We start from the raw sequence: 22,310 nt of genomic DNA on the forward strand, positions 1-22,310 counted from the left end.
ATGCATAATTTATTCATTCTCTCTCTCACACTTTTAACACACGTGCACGTATGCACACACGCACGCACGCACACTATTTAGTGTTTGTGTGTCACAAATGACAGAGAAAGTGTGTGTGTGTTCATTTCCATGAAAGTGTGTGTGTGTGTGTGTGTGTGTGTGTGTGTGTGTGTGTGTGTGTGTGTGTGTGTGTGTGTGGCTCCAGAGGGAAGTGTGCACGGCTGGAAGATGCTAAGAGCTCTGCTGCTTTAATGCACTTTGATTTGAGATGATGAACAGAGAGGCTGCACGTGCACGTACACACACACACACACACACACACACACACACACTTGCGTGTTGTTTCTCTTCCTATAATAATCCCTCTCCTCTCTCTCCTCATCTCCTTTTTGCATGTCTCATACACACACACACACACACACACACACACACACACACACACACACACACACACACACATCTGTATCCAGTGCTCTGGGAAGCCATTAGTGTGACCCAGCCTTGATTACTTATTTATGGGCCCTACAGAGTAAAGTGAGGGGAGTGCAGCACCGGGGGGCCTCGTTTATAAAACTGTTGTTTGACTTCACCCACATCTCAACACACTTCATCTCAGCATTTCTAACGATGTCAGCAAAGAAAAAAAACACAACTGAGTTTCATCCAAAGCATTCAGAGGTGTCTAATTAGTAACGGAGATGATCCACAGATGTTTTAATTTGCTGGATCAAACGGTTGCGAGGTGGGAGGAGTTAATTCCAGCGTCTGGAGGTCGATGGGTGACTGACAGTTGGAGAACTTTACGGGCTTTGATGGACACGAAGCTTCGACACATCAGCACCAAGATCACGACTGAGACGATCTGAGACGATCTGAGACGATGAGCCGGAGCTGAAGATTACACGAAACATTCAGCTGCTTAAAGGAACAGTTCACCCAAAAAGTAAAGTCCACTCATCATCACTTCCCTCCATGTTGATGAAAGTCAGCTGGTCTCGTAGTCCACAGAACATTTCTGGAGCTTCACAGTAAAACAGCGTTGCAGCATTCTGCTGAACACCTGAAGCAGCTGAAGAAAATAACAACCGAAAAAATATCAAATGGCTTCATACAGCTCGTCTGCTGTAATCCAAGTCTCCAGGAGCCTGCAAAGATGTTATTTACACCCTTTATTACGATTAAATCTTAACTGTAGCTGCTGAGCTAACAGAGTTAGCATGCACCCCCTCTGAAGAGGGTGCAACGTTTCAAGTTCAGTTCAGATCGGACACTTGGACTTTGACTAAACATTACTTTTTGGGTGAACTGTTCCTTAATAACTCTTAACTCTCCTCTGGTCCTGAAAGCATCTCTCCATAGTTGGCTTTTGTAAAACACCTAAACATGCAAACTAGGCCAGTTATGACTCAGAGCGAGTCCCAGTGGCGACGTACTGATGAGACACATGCTCCGTGTGAGCAGGTTTCATTCTGACATCTCGTCCGGTGTCGCGACCCTGAACAAACGTAGGCAATTTACGTCTCTGCGAACCACAGATCTGTTAAAACTTTCTATTTCTCTCTGTTGTTCTGGTTCTGTTGATACAAACAGCTGGACATTCAGAATATCGTGTTTTTTCACCACAGTCTCTCTCTAAAATGATCCGTTGCTTGGCAGCTGTCCTGTCCAGGTGTCATCACAGTCACTCATCCTAACACTGTATAAAGACGAGGAGGTCGGCTTGTTGGAGTTTGGTGGAGGGTTGATGTCTCTCAGGTGTCTCTGTTCACCGAACAGACTGCTGATAAACGTTAGTACGTCTGAATGTGACTACAGGTAACAAGAGATGAGCTTCCAGGTGATCTCACATTTGTCTCATGTAGCTTCACGTTGTGTCTTCTCCGTGCAGTCACCAGGGCTAAGCTAGCTGTTGATGCTAGAGCGTCATGTTTGTATTTCTCTGTTTGAAGAACAGAAGATATGTTGCTCGATCTTTAAACAATATATAGAAGTAATGTAACGAGCTAAGCCAACACGTACGCTGCATTTACTTCCATGCCTGAACCACATAGATCAGTTATATTAATGTATCCATTGAATAATGTGTCGGTTTGTGGATGGGTTGGCGCAGCAGCACGTCACATCATGAAGTGAGTCAGTCACACAGCCGTCCTGTTTGGAAACTCCTTTTTATTGGTTCATCTTTAGCCAGGAGGGTAGCAGCAGCCACACCACACCAAGAGGAACACACGAACAAACAAAAAGACCAACAACAACGACGACATCGGTGCTCTTCATCTGTAAAATAAATACCTCACTCATCATCACCGTCCTCTGATTACTGTGACCACCATTGTTGCAACCGTTTCAAATAAATACCCATGAAGCAATGTCAGCAGTGAGAACAGAACGTGTGAAATGCATATTGTTCCATATATAATATATTCATTTTAGATAGACTTCTATATATATTTGTTCCATATACTCTCCTTAAATTCTTTTAACAACATACAAGATGCCAATTTGTACCAAAAGCGATGCTTGCTGAGACACAAGAGGAGAAGTTTAGTGGTTATAGTGGCGGCCTGCGTACGTAACGGCGTCAGACAGGTTCCTGACGTGAGCTCCGGTCCTGAGGGAGGAACGTCTCCAACGTCTGGAAATTTAAAAGTTTTGTATATTGGAAACGTTTTATCTGTACGTGCAGATACACACAGCAGCAGGGTCAGCAGAGGTGAGGTGTGCAACATGCAGAACCATTAATGAAAGTGTCGACCACACTAAGAAATAAATCCTCCGAAAACTAAAGCTTTGATAATCGAATAATCAGTTTGAGTCATTTTTAACAGATTCTCTCATGTCAGCTTGTTAAATGTGAATATTTTCTGATCGACATTTTTCACCATTTTCCGACCAGTTAATTGATTAATTGAGGAAATCATCAACAGATTAATACACAATGAAGATAATTGTCGGCTGCAGCTCTGCCCAAAACAAAACTGTCTTTCTGTGATCACTGTAGCTGTCGTTAAATCTTGATACCTGAAATCTACCTTGAATTTATCAGATGCAGCTTTTTACTGCCACCATCTCGTTAACCAGCTCGCCTATCAGTGCTCCTCAACCTTCGTTTGGATGTTTTTAAAATGCAAATACATCTGATTTCTGGTAAATGTGCAAAAACCTGCATTTCAGTAAAAATGCATTTAGTTGCACTTCACAAGATAAATCTAGAAAACACAAATCTGAAAAGACGTAATCAGATATTTTAAACATGAACTCTAAAATCACTCATTTTAAACTGAGAATCACTGGAAGTCGCGTTACGTTGAACCCCCACAATGCACTGCTTCCACCGCTCTGTGTGTATATGAAGTACATACAAAACACTGCAAACTAAAGAGGTTGTGATTGGACGACTGAAGATGTCTTCCAGCTCGGATAGAAAACAAATAAATGTTCCTCACGTCCCCGAGCACCAAGATGTGACTGAAGACATCCAGCCAATGTAGAGGAGACTCTGTGTGTGTGTCTGTGTGTGTCTGTGTGTGTGTGTGTGTGTGTGTGTGTTGAACCCATCTGAGGCTGTGTCCACAGTGATGCAGTTAAATTTGAAAAGTTTCTGTTCACATGTTTTGTTCCTTGTGTGAGCAGACATGTTGGACCAGCAGCGTCTGCACACACAGGTTGTTCCTGCAGCTTCTGAAGCGTTGTGGTTGTGTATCATTCACAGAGCGAGCATGCAGGAGAGGACGTGCCAGCGAGTTATTAAAAATGGCTGCTGTGACGAGCGTACGTCAGCGTTGTTCTGCTTATTAAGTGAACATGTTGGAAAAAATGTTTTTCAAATTCATCAGCATTACTGTGGACATGATGTCAACCTGTGTGTCAGTTATAGATTATGATTATTTTGGTTGCCAATACTTCTAATAATAATAATAATAGTAATAATGATCATAATGTTGATGGTAAGTGGAGAAAGTTGCAACATCTAAAAATAAAACATGAAGCTGTTGGAGCTGACGTGTCTCCACAGTCTGTCAGAGTGAAACCAGTGATGAGCACAGAAACATCTGGGGCAACATTCACACGTCCTGGACACAAACAGCACATTAAAACCTTTAACATGAACCATAAAACATATTTAGGATGCTGAATCTGGATTCTTCAAAACAGTGAAGAACAACTTTGATTGGTGAATATCTTCCTGTAGACTTGTGCAACCTTTTAACTTCACTGTAAGCCGTTAAATCTGCACATCTGCCTTGTAACACAAGTAAGACGTAGGGGTGTCATGATTTTCATTCTCAATCAAAAATTGGTAAAAAAAACGAGAGCTCAGCGTACAGCCTGAATCTTTTCATCCTGCCACAAAAAGCTGCAGCAGCTCTTTCAGCCCGTCACCAGAATAAATGTTAGCTGAGTACGTTTCTGCAAAACCACCGATGAGTTCAAACTGAGCGTTTCTTTGTTTGTTTAGGTTTAATTTCTATTTCTCTTGTCACAGCTCTGTGCTGATGCTCTGGTTAGGTTGAGGAAACATCATGGTTTGAAGATGCCTGTTTTGGTCACCACGATCACAGATGGAAATGTCTCCAGGTGTCCGTTCGGTACACACCTCGGACTTATCTGTGGTTTGCAGGAACGTTAACTGCTGACATTATATCCTGGAGACCGAGTCGACTCTTTACAACGTGCAGCAGTGATCACAGCTGCACTGATGTTAGACAAGAGACAAACACAAACTCATGTTGTTCACTTTCAGGCCAGCAGGAAGAAGACGGAAGCTCAGCTTTTGATACTTGATGCTGCAGATGTCTCTGGTCGTGGACGTGATGGTCCTCGATCAACGTTTGCCGTCAGTTGCCCCAAAAGTTCCTGACTTGATCACGAGTGGACTGTAAATCAAGTAAATAATCACTATAATGGAAAAACAGCTGTAATAATATCAATCTCATAGAAACAAAATGAAGCAGAATAAAAATAGTTATAGCGTTAATAGCCCGTATTTACATATAAAAATATAGCAAAGTAACATTTAACAAATCAGGTCAGTTTGTGTGTCTGTGCTGCAGCACCTGGACACACACACACACACACTCTTAAAAACATGTACATGCACACACACACACAAGCGTACACACACCTGACCATGTGTGTGTGTGTGTGTGTGTGTGTGTGTGTTGTTCTTTTCAGCTTCCTCTGTTGTTACATGACGTTTCTGCACCTGAAGTGCTGAACGAAGTGATGAAAGTCATTTTTAACGTAAAAAAAGAAGTCAAGCAGCTGCACCATCTTCATCCTCTCTCCCTCCTCCCTCCTCTCCATCAGCTGTCCATCTGCCAAACACCATCCTGTCCCCTCACCTCCCTCCCTCCCTCCCACGCTCCATTCTTCTCCGGCCCATTAAGAGCTATCATGAAGCTAATTGCCTGTTTGATCAACTCTCTGTGGACCAGGAACTGGAGGCTTTTAGCCCTCTGAGCGTAAGAGGAGAGTCGGACGAGGCAGCAGGGACGTACAGTGTACAGGGTGGTGGGAAACACACGCCTCTGGTCAGCCGGATTTCACTGGTCGGATTTGGTTGTGATAGTTTTCTGTTGTTTGAGATTATGAGAGGAAGATTTTCATTTTCATGGAGAGTTCATGAAGTCTGGAGGACCTGGGCCTCATGAAGGTCCATGTTCTCAAAGCTTCTGAGAAGAGGTGGAGATACAACTCACAGACTGATGGGATATTTAAGGAGTAATCAACTGGTCAATTAAAAGAAAATGTATTGCTTTAACTATTTTGATAGTTTAATTAATAGTCTTTGGGTTTTTAAAGAAGAAAATTAAAGATGTCAGGATTTTTCACAGTTTTTCACCGGTTCAATATGTTCAGTCGGTGCCAACACTGCAAAATCTGAGGCCACAGACTCTCGCAGGCGGCCCGTTGATGGCCGACCAATGGCCTGGTGTGTCGGGGCACTTCGGGGTGGTCCAGATGACTTTTTACTGCTAAGAAGCTTTGCAAACTACAGAAGTCAAAAAACAAATCCTGAGTCCACCGTTGGGTTAGTTAAGAGTTTAAAGATGTCCTTAAACTGAACCTTGAATCTGAGCAGAAGTAAAGTCTCCCTGGTTTAATTTTACTGTGTTTTAGTTGTGAATCGCTGAACGACAGCTTTGTTTTTCTACCGCGAGTCGTTCTGGATGAAGGTACTGACTGACTGAGACACAAAGATGGTTCAGGGGAGAGCGTTCTGATTGGAGGATGGGAGGAGAAGAGGGATGGAGGCGGGGGCAGTGAAGGAGGTCGGTCAGAGGAGGGAGGCTGGCGACAGACTGACTTGTGGAGGAAACCCGACCAGACTCCTCAGAGCTCCACTGAAGCAGCGCTGCTAAAAATAAGACGAGGGAGGCTTCTTCTGCTGACAGAACACACACACACACACACACACACACACACACACACACAGGCTCTACATACACAGGTTGTTGTACAGTAGGAGGACACACACTCTCACACACACACGCTGCCTAGTCACAATGGATGCACCCTCCCTCCGGTTAAATAATCCCCCATTCAGGGAAAACGTTGTCCGTCTGCCTCACAGTGCTTTTCCTTTTACAAATGAGCTTAATAGCTTTGAGATTGACTCAGTTCGTACAGTGCATGGTCCCTTTTTGGTGTCAAACTGTTGTTACAGGTGCGTTAACAGTGTCTTTGTTCTCACTTGATGCCTCGGTGCTTTGCTCAGTCCCAGTCTGATATTCTCCACAGTTCATTCTTCCATCTTCAACCTTCTGTGGAGTTTTCTGAACGTCGTTGCGGTCCAAGTCCTCGATCTCCCATCCGTCATCTGATTCTGTTTCTAGAGAGCAGAAACTCTGTTGGCATAGACCGTGCACACCGCCTCGGGCGTCTTTCCTTCCTGATTTGGTCCATCGCCCATCTCTGTGTTTTTTCTCTTGCAAAGGCTGAGGAGGAAGGAAGTTCAACAATAAATAAATAGATTTTTACACGTCCAGGTTACGCCACAGGATGCAGAGAGAGGTGATTTCTGTCTGGTTAAGGTTGAAGGGCAGTCCAGCAAAGCACGACAGCTTCTTCTTCTTCAGGACGAGAGTTTTTGTTTTCAGGCATGAAGTCTCCAACGTGAACAGGCACAGTAAAGCTTTGGTCCCTCCGGAGCTGGAGAAAATTCAAGGTACATTAGGTGAACAACACTTTATGGTGGGTTGGTTGGTTGGCTTGTCATATGTAGGTAGGTGGGTCACGATGGCATTGTCGTCACAATGTCAGCTGCGGTGCTGTTGGCGACAGCGTTGCTTTGGCGACGGCTGAGGGGAAATGGATTCACCTGGTCCCCGTCCAGGCCTGTCATAACGGCTTCTCCAGGGCCTTGCTACGGAGCGAGGGATGACCGGGGTTGGGGTTGGAGGCGGAAATCTTGCGGCACACAGTGTTGGTGTTGCTGCACCTGCAGCCGGGGCGCGTGGCACGGTCGTGGGCACGCTGGCACAGGGCAAGGCACAGCCTGGCAGGGGGGTAGCAGCAGAGGCAGGGCAGGCAGAGCGCCAGCAGCCCCATGGTGCCCCAGCGGGCACAGGCGTGGGCTGGAGCGCAGGAGCACGGCCGGTCAGCACAGTTATCCTCGTCATCCTGGGCGGAGCAGTGGTAGAACAGGCCTTTAACGCAGCACAAACAGGTGCCGTACTCCACGGCGCTCTCAGCGGAGCACAGACAGCGCTGTCCGCAGGCCCAACAGGACGGCAGGCGGCGGGGGGCGCAGCACTCTTGGCACTTACAGCGACCGCACCGCTCGCAGATGAACAAATGACCCAGCTCGGCTTCGTCCTCTGTCAGGCCTTTACCGAAAGAAGTATCAGGCTTGAGTTCTCCTTTAGGCTGAGAGCGGACCACCGAGCCGGGGCCAGAGTGAGATGGTGTCAGACCTGCCAGTAGCCGCTGGTCTGAGGTGGCACTGGTCCGAGACATGGAAGAGCTTATGGTACTGGATCGGCTCAGGTGGGGCAGGTGAGCGGGTTGCTGCTGACTTTGGCTGCGGGGCAGGGCCGAGTGGAAGGACGACTGGGCGTGGTGGGGGAATACTCCATGAGGGTAATGGTCTTCATGGGCGTAGAAGAATCCGGACTGAGACGCCGGTTCCAGCGCCACGGGCCTATCCACATAGTCATTGTTGGCCCGGATGGCACGTATCTGGTCAAGCGACAGCACCTGCTGGAGGTCCATCCCGTCCAGCTCCCCCCTGAAGGAATGAGCAGGGTCCATCCTGCCGAGCCAGGCTGGGCGGCACCAGGGCTGCAGGCCGGGGCCGGGGAAAGGTGCTCCCAACGCTCACGGCACATCAGATAAACCTGCAAACACACAGACAGGAAGCGATGGCGGTTAGTGGTGTCGACTCCATCGTCTCAACAGACGAATCCAAGTTTTGTTCATTACATTGAAACGAGCAGGATGTTTGAAATCTTTTGTCTTTGAAAAGTTACAGCATGTGAGGAAAATCTCTCAGATTCCAGACGAACACTCTCACATCATTTCTATTAGCGTGTCTGCAACAAATACAACTTTAAAGAGCAGAATTATGTTAATATGTTGAATATATGACGACACATGAATTACACCTTTTTAAATCACCGGTTTGTCTGACGGACAGTTGATCGAACAGTTGTGCCTCCATTTGCAGAACAGAAACATGAACGTTGGATGAAGGCCGATTAAAAATTCTTGTTTCATGTTGTTGACATATTGGAGAATTTTGGATATTTCTTTTTATCACTCCAGAAATCAGAAAATACTTTAAACAGCCCAAAAAAAATCCATATTTTTCATGTTTTTAGGAATAAAATGTTTTGTTAAATGTTTTGCTTTAAATGTTATTAAAAAGCAAACAAATTCAGATTTTCTTTCTCATTCACTGGCAGGAAGAGGACAGCATACGGCGAACAGTAGCCTACATACGACTTCCCAAATACTTGAGCAGCACTTGATCAAAGACAGAGTTTGGCAGCACAGCCTCCACACAACCATCAGCCATGTCATCATGACCGCTGAGGTTCTCCACAGCTCAGGCTAATGCTATTATTAGCCTGCCAGAGCCAGAGAGATACGAGCACGAGGTCCACACTGTAATTTAGCATCTGTTGAACGCAGCTGCTGCTGCCGCGGAGGAAACCCACCTGCAGACGGGAGAGGCTGGCAGCCGCGACCGGCAGAGGTTAGAGAGACGATGGAGCGACTGTGAGATCTTCAGGTTTAAAACCAGAAGAGATTTTAGTTTATTGATTAACAGATGTTTCCTGCTGGAGGGGGAGGAGCTTACGATCAGCACAATCTCATTAAAAGACGAGCTCGTTGTCTAATTTTAGAAAACCAGTTGATAAATATAAAGTTTTGGGTTTGTGGCTCCGACCGAACAGAACCCACAGCTAAATACTGAAGCTGCTACGAAGATGCCTTAAAGGAACAGTTCACCCAAAAAGTAAAAATTCAGTCTTTATCTTTCCTGTTTGCTCTGACGGGAGATATCGTCTGCACTGCTTTGTATTCTCATACTAAGACTGCAACTAAATGCTTAAAAGATAAATGTAAATGTGCTTACAGGTTCAGTAAATGCACGAGCAGAAAGACTAAATTCAATCAAACGTCCAAGTGAAGCTGAATATGCAGCTGATTTGATTTCCTGCTCAGACATCAGATGAATGAAAACACAGAACTGAGCCGAATATCTGAAGGAAAGTGTGTTTGTGTGTATGATACAGTAGAAACCCTCCCGACCAACACACACACACACACACACACACACACACACACACACACACACACACACTGTACACGCTCAGCTATACATCCTGAAAGAAAGTGCAGTGTTGCCAAGTGGCCGAGGGGAGAGATGAGCTGCTCTCCTCTCGTGGTGCCAGTCCTCTCAGAGAGTAATGAGGCCAAATGGAAATGCATCTAAAGCTGCTCAGATCAGGAGGAGGAGGAGGAAGGCAGCAGCAGAAACCTCCGGCCACGTGAACACACACACACTTTAATAAAACACTGGTCATGTATGAAGGAAGTTCAGTCCAGATTCTCTTACAGTTCGTTTTTAAACTGAACGAAAGAGAAACGGTTGAATATCTTCTCCTCTCTTGTTTTTTGGTCTTCTGTCTCTGCTGAGGACTGTGGCTGAGTGGAGACACTACTGTGATCATGAAGGTGTCAGTAAAGCTGCAAACGAAGTGCTCGTCAGATCGTCCCAGTATTTTAAAACCCCCACACATCTTTCCCACGCTGGGGAAGTTCAACATTCACAGCTAGCTCACCGCCCTCGTTTAATCTTCTGGTTTCTTGCTCCGACTCAACCTTGAGACCGCTGTGTTTCTTCTTCACAAGATAATTCATTTTCTTTTCTTGCTTCCTGCTGGAATTTTATTGTGTCTACGCTGCAAGAGCTGCTAATGTTTGTAGACCTTTAGCTCGTATTCAAGAAAACATTGTGCACATTGTTCGCTCGAACACACGAGCCACAGCAGCAAACATATTAAAACCCTGCGTCAAACGTTGGCATGTAAACAACAGAAGTCCACTTCAGTGTTTCTGTTGACACCTCGTGTCTCCATCAGTGCAGAGGTGAGTGTGACGGGTAACTGGAGGTCAAACACATGGTTTGGTTTCATAAAGGCCTTGCGGGGGACAGGTGTAACAAATTTGAATGTGTTGTATCTGTTCCTATCAAATAAACCATAAATCAATACATAGAAAGGCTCACAGATGAGCCAACATTTCCCCAAATGTCAACATGTTTGGCAGCTCTGCAGTCAAACTGTTGGCTTGATCAACTTTCTGTTAACAGAGCGCTCAGTGAAAAGCAGCTGTGCAGGTTTGATTACATGCAGCCCTCAATCAGGACGGTTAGTTTCTGGTTCACCTTGTCAGGAGAAAATCTCCGCCAGCACACAGGAAGTTATACAGAGACGTAAAGAAGAACTGAAGTGCATCAGCGTCTGAAAACCCAAAGAGCGTTTATGAAGTGCTGCCCTGCAGAACAACAAACATACAGGTGTTTCAAATCACCTATGAACCAAACAAACCGATGTCCACTGTAACGACTGTAATGATTATGAACATTATGTTACATCATTTGCGGTTAATTACTTTCTGGATTCTATAAAGTACAGAAAAAGGTAGAAAATGTAACAATTTAAAGTCTCAAACCCCAAATATTCAGTTTGCCGTTGACAAAATATTCACCTTGATCAACTTTCAGAACTTTTGCAGGTTTGTTTCTTTCTATAGATTAATTTAATTAGTTATTTCAGCTTCGATTAACTTTGATCCACTAAACAAAACTGTTCACGTGTAAATTAAGAAAAAACATTTTCTTTACATTTGAATCTCTACTTTTGGCTCAGAGTTGTGTTCATTTGTCATATCGTCACTGAAAACTGCTGAACTATCATCACATTGTTTCAGTGTCCTGTTATGTGCAGCTACACGGTTAATTTCAGAAGCTTCGGGGGGGAAATGCAGTGAAAAGCAATAAGAGAGGAGACGAGAGGATGTGGCTGAAACCCAGGAGTGGAGATCCATCACTGGGAGGGAAGGAGAGCTGATTAGCGAGCCGTCCTGTAAAAACAAAAAACCTCTTCCTGTCCTCCGGCCTCTCTGAGGAGAGTCTCAGCCCGAAGGTGCTCTCCCCCCTCGGCCGTGTCTCTCCCTCCCTCCCCCTCCTCCCACAGCTCCGGCCATAAAGGAGCAGATAAGGAGGTCCAGGTTGGTGAGACGAGGATGCATTTTCAAATTAGTGGTAGGAGAGAGGAGAAGTCCTGGTGACTAATCTCATCAGGCAGAGCGGCGGCCGCGGCTCGCTCGTCCTCTGCCCGCCTATCAGTCCATCTAATTGTTAAAGAGAAGAGGCCTGCCGTCCATTTCCATGACCTCATGTTTACTGACTGGCTGAGCCCAACTCTGCCAACTCCCCCGACACGACACAATACTGCGAGTCACGTCGAAAAGTTTGAGTCTAGGATGGAGAAATGTAGCAGAGCGTCGCTTCAAAGTCTGAAACAAAGTTTATCATCAGAAAACTGGACGACGACGCTCGTCTGGTTTCATTTCTTAAATTAATAATGAACTTATTTTGTCTTGTATGTCACTTTGAATTAATTAACTTTTGAACTGTAAACATTTATGACGTGAGCTGAGCAGTGGGAGCTCGTGATGTGCATTTGTTTTTATGTTTTTATGTCATTTTATGGATTCAAGACAAGAACCGTCAGATTCATCCACTGACATTTTTTTTCAGCTGTAAAACAAACATCCACCCAAATTTCATCTTATTCTACTGAAACTTCTTTCACGTGGACCAAAACAGGTTTACTGTGACGACTGTCTGTCTGTGTCAACGGTCCTGCGATCAGCATCATCACGTGACCTGAATCGGCTGCTCTGATTGGCTGCACTCAAGGCTACAGTTGTTTTGGGTTGATGATGCTCAGACTGGCTCTGCTGGGAAGTGTCTGTTATCAACCCACAGGCAACAACAGCTGGGAGGTGTGTGTGTGTGTGTGTGTGTGTGTGTGTGTGTGTGTGTGTGTGTGTGTGTGTGTGTGAGAGGATGTTAGAGGTGGTGCAGGCATCACCCTCCCCTCTCACATTACCAGTGAAGCTGAAGGCTGTGTGTGTCGGGGTGTGTGTGTGTGTGTCGGGGTGTGTGTGTGTTGGGGTGTGTGTGCGTGGTGCCATGGAGCTGTTGTTTATAACACACACCTGCATGAAGACGTAAATGCGGGTGACGTGAGGCAGACCAGCAGCCGAGCCGCCTGATGAACCGATTCATTTCATGTTTCTGTTAAGATGTGTATGTTTGTGTGGACTGTGATGTCAGGAGGAGGCGGAGCTACAGCTGGGTCACCACATGTTCGAGGCAGCGTTTCAACATTAGTAAACGTCCCATCAATGATTTTTTTTTAACGGGACGTCGGGACATCTTCCAGCTGTGTTTGTAGCAGGTATTAGAAGCCAAAGCGTGATCTTTCCTGAACCCTGACCAGAGCAGAAAATAAAGTTTGAACACATCCACTGCCAACAATTATTGTGACGACTGTGTTGGACATACGGTCCAAACGATGGTGTCACAGTATTGTGACAATGTGAAGGTGGTTCAGGGGGAAACTTCAGAGGAAGAGGGGTTTGTGGCTAACACTGAAGCAACATGGCCGCCAGCACAGTGGCTGTTTTATTTAGTAGAAGATCCATCTGGCTCAGAGCGGAGAGGACGGAGAGGAGAGGCATCATCCATCCTCTCTGGATCTCTGACGCTCCACAGCACTGAAACATTTCACAGGACAGAGAGTCATCGTGCAGGAACGGAGATGTGAAATGTAAAATATGAATTTCAACGAAGCAAAAACCAGCTGAGAAACAGTCGGAGAGAGAGGTGTGTGTGTGTGTGTGTGTGTGTGTGTGTGTGTGTGTGTGTGTGTGTGTGTGTGTGTAACATGAGGATGGACCTCTGTGCTGCGGGAGTATCAGTGATGACTGAGCCTGACACACACACACACACACACACACACCTGCTCAGTCACTGTTTACTTCCTGCTGGTTTTGAGTGAAGACGAACTGTTAACATTCACTCAGTAAAGTTTAAGGTCCTCAGTATCTTCTCTCGTCAGCTGTAATGTTAGTTAACAATGTTGTTATTATTTGATTGGCAGCTGTCGGGAGACGTTACACCTGTAACCTGTGAGTGATGTCACTGCGCTCACCGTGTCATAAAGGTTATTACAAAAACGTAAACTTAATTTAATTGAACAGGTCTGCCTGTATATCATCAAACATATTGTTCTATATTTCTGGGAATTATTAAAAAAATAAAAACATTTATAATAATTATTAATTCTAACCAATAAGACCAATTATACTAAATGGCTTTCCATAATATTTCAGCTGGCGTGGACACAACACCGGAATAAAAAGAAATATCACTGTTCATGCTAACAACACCCAGTTTTGAGAGCAGTAGTGGAGTAACTAAGTACATTTACTCAAGTACTCTAAGTACAATTTAAATGTACTTGTACTCCACCACAGCTCAGAGGCTGATATTGTACTCGTCACTCCGCTACGTTAATGTGACGAGTAACTTTGAAGGTTTATATGAAATATAATCAACAAATAAATGATGATGTAATACAATAAAGATAAAGTTACCCAGCAGATAAACTTTATAAAGCTGTTTAACCATCTTCAACACATTAATGCATCATTAATTATTATCCAATAACATAATGTACATCGTTCTGAAACACGGCGGGTCGCTGCCCTGTGGTGTCGCTCCTTTCACTGAAGTACAAGATCTGAGTACTTCCTCCACCTCCGACTGAACGACGAGCAGCAAAGTGTGAGCAGAAATAATAAATAGTACAATAATACAAAAAAGGTTGAAGTGCTAAAACACGGCAAACAAAACAAAGTCTGTTGGGCCTCTGAACCCGCTGAACTGTTCTGATCCGCCGTCCGTCCTCTGGGCCCGGCCTCGACCTGCTGATGGTCGATGGGTTTAATGGACGGAGCATCGCTGCGTCTCTCACCGATGACATCATGGTTTGAGGCTATTTTAGAAGCGACTGCCGTGACCCTTCGCCTCGGAGCGAGGAGGGGTCGCCCTCTCCTTCCTGTCTCCTTCTCCTCTCACATCACCTCCACCTCCTCCTGTCAGACCCTCTCTGCTCCCGTCAGTTACTTTCTTTCTCTTTTCTGCTTTCCGGTCCGTCCGGTTAACTTCTGTCTCTTTATCTCTCTAAAGTTATAAACACATTCTCAAAGCGGAGCGCAGGTCTGCAGTGACATCACTGTTAATAACCCAACAAACCGTTTGAAGCAACAGAGAAGATCAACTTTAATTTAACTAGTTTGAATGTTAGAAAAAGCAGCAGTCCAACAAGTCCAGACTGGAACAGGGCCGGACCGAGCACGAGCTGTATCCATTTTATAGTTTATTTATTAAATTAACTATTCTGTTGCTGTGAATTTCAATCCTTACAAGGGGTGTCACGATTCTCCAAATCTCAAACATTTTAACAACCATAACCACAATAAACCACAAACAGCAGCCGTCAGTGATTCAACAATAAACAACTAAAGAGAGAAATTCAGTTTGTTACAAAGTTCAGTTTCTCTGTCCAGAGTGAACCCTCTTCACAAACAAGTCAATAAAGGATCTCTGAAAAAGAAAATAAACCAACATGTCTGCTGCAGGCTAACGCTAAGCTAGCTGCAGGCTAACGCTGAGCTAGCTGCAGGCTAATGCTAATATTAGTTTTTTTTCTTCCTTACCAATAATTGATCCTGCTTTTGACTTCGATGATCAGAAGTGAAAGCTCATTTCGAACGATGTTTTTTATAATAATTGTGACACCCTCACTTTTATTAACTGTTACTGAAATCTTCCCAAACCTTCGCTAAGCATTTTAGTTGCTTTAAAATAACTGCAGCATATTTGCCGTGATCAACATCTTTCATTCATCTTAATGTTGCCAATGTGCAGATTTATTTAAAGGCAAGAAATGAAAAAGGCATCGGATGTGAAAAATGTTGAAATTTAACATAATTTGCAGAAATGTCCGATGTCAACCGTGTTGGAGTCAAAATTCTGTGTGAAGTTAGTGAAAAATAGCTAACGGGTTTCTTAGGGTCTGAATCTTCCTCAGCTTTGTTCTCCAGAACATCAGATTAGAAATGAAACGATCACCATCAGGTAAAAAAAAAAAAAAAGAAATGACAAATGAAATCAATAAAATCAAGTCAAAGAAAAGGAGAATAAAGTCACGAGGTGCACATGAGATCATTAAACCAGCAGCTTCATGAGGTCAAAACATTTGACTACAGTCCTGCAAGCATGTGTGTGTGTGTGTGTGTGTGTGTGTGTGTGTGTGTGTGTGTGTGTGTGTGTGTGTGTGTGTGTGTGTGTGTGTGTGTGTGTGTGTGTGTGTGTGTGTGTGTGTGTGAGAGAGAGAGAGAGAGGCCCGTCAGGCACTAAGACCCAGGGGCCTTCCTCCTGATGCCCTCCGGGAGCACAGCGGGATTGAATGACAATAAACTGGATGAGATACCGGATGTGCCGAATCTGACCCCAACGGAAAGACTGAAATAGACACTGCAGACCAGCAAGTCCAGGCCGGGGGAGAGAGGGGGAGACAACAGGGGGGAGGGAGGGAGGAAGAGAGGAAGGAAAGAGGCAGTGAATGAGTGAGAGAGGGTGAGTCTGAGGAGGATACAAATGAAAGTGGTGGAGCCAGATGCAGAGAGAGAGACTGGTCCTGTTTCAGTTCAGTCATTGGTGGTGAATGTTGTGATGTTTTCATCTTTAAAGAGGAACTAAAAGTCTGGTTCCTGCTGACCTCCAGTGGTTCAAGGTGCAGGTGTGCTGCAGGACCCTGTGACATCACTCTGGGTGTGGTTACAGGTACAACAGCACATTGTCAGTGCAGCCCATCCTCACAAGAAAGATGTCTCTGTGGGTCGACTGTGCACGCAGCTTATTACTTATATTTACGTTAATTGGTACATGGCGACCTCTAGTGGCTGTAGTGTTATGAGGGACACAAAGGAGGAAGTCAGGTGAGTGACACTGTCCACACATGGAGGAGGACGAGGTTGGAAGGACAACAAAGAGACATCCGTCCATGTGGCGTGTGAAACAAAAAGACATCTGTGAGACTTGTTTTAACACAAATCATGAACTCTTCCTGATTCTGAGCAAGTTGTTTTGCGCCTGAAGAAACCAAACTGGGATTGTTTCATGATGTTGACCACAATGACAATGAAGTCGCTCGTACTTCAACGGTCGTATGTTGTAGTTGTCGTGTGGTTTTGGGAGTCACAGTCGTTTAGGCACGAGGACACGTCGGTCTCGGGTGCAGACGCTGGCCAGAAAATAGCATCACGACCACAGTAGACCTGAGAGCTTGAGACTGAATGAAATAGTTTTTCAGCTTAATGGTGAGCAGCTGTCACCATCGTCTTACCTCCCAGTTTAATGCGATTCAGGGCTCGTAACTGAAGTCATGAGCAGGTTGGATAAATAACGGTTCTTGCACTGTATCCTGGATGGGCGAGCGCAGTGTGCTTTTAGATTTAGATAACACTTTACGTCACACCAACATCGATGTCGGTGAAATGGGATCACCAGTTCATCAGATGCTCCAGCTGCTCTGCCTGAACCCTCTGAGTCTCCTGATGGACAGACAGCTTTTACTTCTTCCTCAAGTACTGCTAACTGCTGCTAACTGTAGCTGGTGTTAGCCAGCTAGCTCAGATAGGTGTGCGGCTAGCTCGGAGCTACAGCCGAAGTACAGGTGCTGTGGGCCGCTGAGAGGAGGATGTTTTGCTCCGCAGGTTCATCAGCTCTTACTGGCAGTATTTCTTTAAAATTAAAGTTTTCCTAAAAGTAAAAACCTTAATGAAAAAAATCACCCTGACCCACTTCCTGTTCTGACTGTTTCAGGGTTGTGCAGTGGCTCTTTCCACAAATCTCCTCGCATGTAAATAGTTTTTCCATGTGCAGCGTTCAGAGGATTTTAATATGATGCTCATAAAATCACAGGTGACGAGCAGCAGGAGGTGGAGGCAGGTGCACTGAACATGTCCAGGTGCTCATGCTGAAAACATATTCTGTCACTTATAGAAGTGCAGGCGAGCTGCTGCTGCTCTGTGAAGACAGTTTGACTGGAGTGTGATTCAGGTCCCTCAAAGTTAAAGTGACGAACCCTAACTCTGTCAACAACTGTCTTTATTCCACCATTTCCTGGACATCGACGCTTCCTGTACAACAGTTTGACGCTCATGTTTCTTTGAAAGAGAGTCGAGATGTTCAGTTTCTGTGTGAGGACGTCAGCTGAGTGTTCAGTGTGAATCTTTACCGTCCACCAGGGACGGTAAAGATTCACAGCTGGTGTCGTTCAAACGTTTGACACAAGTTTACAACTTTGCACTTTTTCTCATCAGCGTCTGTGAAGCTTTAATTTAAAGATCAGAGTTTGAGATGATCACAACAGTCCTGCTAGTTGTTTCAGACAGAAAGCTTAATGTAGATAGAGGCCAGAGAGTTAATGAAGCCTCAGAGATCTGTCAATCAATCAATCAATCAATCACTTACAAGTTGAGCACTCACTAAACATTTGGTAACATTTAATCAGAAGCTCGACTCCTACAGATCAGACCAGGTCAGCTACTCTTTATTCAGCTTTTATGTGTTCTTACAGAAGTCGTATTTGTTTTTTTCAGTTGATCTTTAGTCAGTTAAAGTTCAGCACGTTCAAATATTCACATTCTGACTGCTGGTCAAAATAACAGCGTTCAGTTCACAGTCGTCTGAAACATAGAACAGCATGAGGTAATACTCCAGGAACAATCTAAGATAATATAGGAAAAATAAAGACGAGATATATTCTGAGATTATAAAGTCAGAAATGGACTTTATTGAGGACGAGGCCTCCAACTGGGCCTGTTCAGAGGAGAATAAACATCGATGAATAACCGACGTCTTCTTACAGAGACGTCCGTCTGTCTGCAGGTTTTGTTCACTTCTTTTTATTTCTGTCTCTTATCCTGTAAATCAGCCGACATTTTTTATTTATTCCAGACGTTTGAAAAAGAAAAAGTCTTGAGCTGAATCTTTTAATTAAATGTTAGTGTGTGTAGTTTAATCTATTTCTGACATTATCCATTATTACCAGACTGCACTTTCTCCTTTCTTTCTACAGTCCAGGCTGTTTCTTTTCTCTTCTTTCTAAGTGTTTTCTCTCTGAATCTTTTCTCTCTCCACATCTTTGTGGTCCTGCAGTACATTAGTCGGTACATTAGCTCCTCCTGTCTTCCTGTCCATCCCTCTGACATCCGTCCATTTCATCATTCATTCATCTATCCGCCATATTCCTCCGCTCCACATATACTGTCCCCTCCCATCCATCCATCCATCCATCCATCCGTCCGTCCGTCCCTCCCTCCGCCTCCCACTCCTCTCATCTCATTCACTTTCTCTCCCCCCCGTCAGTCCGTCCCATCATCTGCTCATCCACCCGCCCCTCCAGTCCCACCCCAGCGGAGATGGGTATTGACATTCTGCATCCGACCTTGAGGACAATCAATCCCAACCCCACATGTCCCCATCACGCTTACACGCACACACACACACACACACACACACACACACACACACACACTGATATTAACAAACAGCTGGTTAATACGACTGTTTATCGGTTGGATTTGTTCTCTCACACGTTGTCAATGATTCAGAAGAGTTTTGTTTAAAGTGAGAAAAAGTCAGTAAAAAGACAAACGGCACGTTGGTGTCGACACGAGCGATCAGTCCACCAGAAGGGACGGACGTTCACTTCATGCGTCCACAGGCCGGAGCTCACAGTGTAATATTTAACTTAAGTTAAACAAAGATATCGATGGAAACAAAAAGCATCCGTCCTGCACGATTTCTCCGCCCAACAGCCGAGATGAGAAACAGGACAAACCACCCGCTTCACTGAGCTCCAGTAATAAAAGTGTGAAGATATTTAGCCGAGTTGGATTTTCTGTTTCAATATCTCTTCATTCAGGAGGTGAAACCAACCAGAGATCACAGAGCGAGCAGAGGAAAGTGTTTGAGAGAAATAAACTTCAAGTTGAACAAACTTCACTGCTTCATTAAGTCAATGTCGGCTTGATCTCGAGACATTTTGCTACTTTGTGAGACGATTAGAGGCACGTTTGTCTTCTTGCATGTCTAAAGAGGAGAAAGTGATCTGAACCCAGTAGAGGAAAAAGAAAATGTCCCTGTAACATTTCTTTTACTAAGCTGTTGATGATTTCTGCAGTCCTTCATCCCTGCTGACATGTTACACGTCTGCAGATGTGACTTTTGTTCTGCAGAAATGTGGAGTAAAAAGCTTTTTGTTTGCAAATTCAAACACCTCTTCAATAATTCCTCGGTCCATCTACAAAATTCCCAGTGGAACTTTTCCATTCCAAGGTCACGCAAATCATCAATAGTTGATCAGCAGATCGGATGGCGACGGGATGAATTCATGCTTACCTCTGATTGGAGGGAGATCCATTCTGCTGCGGCGTGCTGGGCGTCCCCGGTGTCCGTGTACGTCTTCCTCTGGATTATGAACTCTACGATTTTTCTATAATATCCCTAAAAAAATGACTTTAAGTAAGACCGAGGAACCCCGTGATGGATTTATCTGGACTAAAAAAAAAATCTTAATCTTACTTTCTGGTTCTGCAGGAGATTATTTAGCTGAAATACTTGATACTGTGGCCTGTTGTCTTCAGGGTGTGTGTTTGTAGGGAGGATGCTCTCTGTCTCAGCGTGACGCGCCCTCCTCCTCTTCCTCCTCCTCCTCCTCCTCTTCCCGGAGCTCTTCCAGGAGCGCTCTGATCTCAGTGCGTCCTCCTGAAGTCACCTCCTCAACAAAAAAAAAAAACAGCCAGTCCCTTTTTACACCCGCTGCATCAAAGTGCTGCACTCTCTGCGTCTCCAAGTTGCAAGAGCTGCACAGTTTGTGCGTTTTTGATTTGTGTGTCTGCAGAGAGAAAAGTGTCCTCAGCTGCTGCAGCAGAAGAAGAAGAAGAAGAAGAAGAAGTATCTCCACCCAGAGCAGACGGAGTGAAGTGAAACGCTTACAGCAGCAGCAGCACAGTATTTTGGGATGGTGGTTGATGATGATGATGATGATGAACAGGAAAAGTGCAGCTGGAGGAGGTTTCTGAAGTCGGAGCTGAAAGCAGAACTTTGAAGAAAAAAAATCCTCCTTTTGTTTCCTCCTCAGAAAACGTTTGTTTCCGTCCTGCTGTAGTTTCCTCTCTGCTCCCCGAGAGATGAATGACTGAGAGCTGGATGCACTCCCTCTCTCCCCTCTCTCTCCCCCTCCCTCTCTCTCTCCCCCTCTCTCTCCCCCTCTCACTCTCCCTCACACACACACACACACACACACACACTTCAGTCACCCCTCCCCTTCTCTCTCTCTCTCCTCCCCCTCCCTCCCCCATCACTGACTCGCTCCAGTCTTCAGGATCATGACGGAGCAGAAGTCTCTCATGTGACATTAAATGAACGGATGACTTGAACGTGATCGTGTCGCCTCGTCTGATGTTTTATTTTCAGCTCAGACCGGTTCGTTGTATCTGAGGCTCGACTTCAGTTTCACTGGAACGACATAATGAAGCTCTGCATGTAGAAGTAAATCACCTTCTTATACAGAAGAGTCCAGTCGGAAACATGGAGCAGTTTTATTGTTTGACTCTGAAGTATATCGACCTGAATCACTTTCTCTTTGGTTCCCTCTGATCCAGGATCAGTGTCTGGTCTGACAGGAAGTGGCACAGGGGGGATGAATTTGTGTGAACTAGGTGGTGCTGGAAGCTTCATGATGAAGCGACTGCTTGAAGGGAACATGCTACTGCTAGCTAGCTACAATGTTGCGAGCTCACTACGAGCTGAGGAGATAAAACTCACAGACTCACTAACTTCCTGTAAATCACTGTCTTTATGTGAAGTCACCATTTGAAAGTGATTTCGATCTTTTTGGTCTTTTTCCTGCTCTCAGTGTATTTATCTGTTTCTAACCCTCATGTGACGTCTCCGTACTTGGTGCACCATAAATAAAGTTTATTATTATTGTTATTATTACATCAACTGTGAGAGAGCAAGATGGCTGTCCATCTTTTAACCGACCATTTTGATTGTGTCTAAATTCTTGGAGCAAACGTTTGCTTTATATGTAGTTCTGCACACGACAGGTTGTTATTGATTATGTTAAAGGAGATCATCTCTCCAACACACATTGTGTTTAAAAAGACTAATTCAGTGCTGCCTCCTCAAACTCCACCAAACAGCCCAGCGGCTGTCTGAGAATAACGTCAGCGTTTTGTGTTTCTGTGCAGCGGATCTGCTCAGATCCATCATGCTACGCCTAAAGCTTAACGAGACGACTGCCGAGCCAGACACGAAATGTTCCCGATGGCGTTTCAGTATTTGTAAGCGTGTTACCACCGATATTTTTTACAACACGTCGAGACATTTTCCAGCCATGTTTGTGGCGGCAGACGCAGGTGTTTGAAGCCGCTCCATGTGTTCCTGAACCTGACCAGCACAGCGACGCACTGAGCAATGTAAAGAAACGTGAAGCGTGTCCGTCACTTTCTGAATGAAAATAATTACGCTTCACAACAATCCTCGAGGCGTCTGCACAACAGTTCAGTGATGAGTCATTTTGTTTTACTGCTCAGTAGCGAGCTAACTACTGACTGAACTATTATTGTGTAGGCGGCAGTGA

At 44.9% G+C, this 22,310-nt stretch overlaps 1 protein-coding gene across 1 annotated transcript; it reads right to left on the reverse strand.

Moving 5' to 3' along the window:
* Positions 1-5,383: 5,383 nt before the first annotated feature.
* LOC311269805 (protein sprouty homolog 3) lies at positions 5,384-20,830 on the reverse strand. Its single transcript, XM_084374225.1, has 2 exons — positions 20,063-20,830; positions 5,384-8,342 (listed from the first exon to the last, which is right to left on the reverse strand). The coding sequence occupies exon 2, from the start codon at positions 8,254-8,256 to the stop codon at positions 7,345-7,347; it is 912 nt and encodes a 303-aa protein (XP_084230351.1). The 5' UTR covers positions 8,257-8,342; positions 20,063-20,830; the 3' UTR covers positions 5,384-7,344.
* Positions 20,831-22,310: the final 1,480 nt, after the last annotated feature.

This window comes from Pagrus pagrus (genome assembly GCF_965226575.1).
Source record: "Pagrus pagrus genome assembly, chromosome: 14".
Taxonomy (NCBI): Eukaryota; Metazoa; Chordata; class Actinopteri; order Spariformes; family Sparidae; genus Pagrus; species Pagrus pagrus.

Excerpts from the sequence above, each read along its gene's own strand:
- LOC311269805 (XM_084374225.1), bottom strand. The coding sequence starts at position 8,256 with ATGGACCCTGCTCATTCCTTCAGGGGGGAGCTGGACGGGATGGACCTC.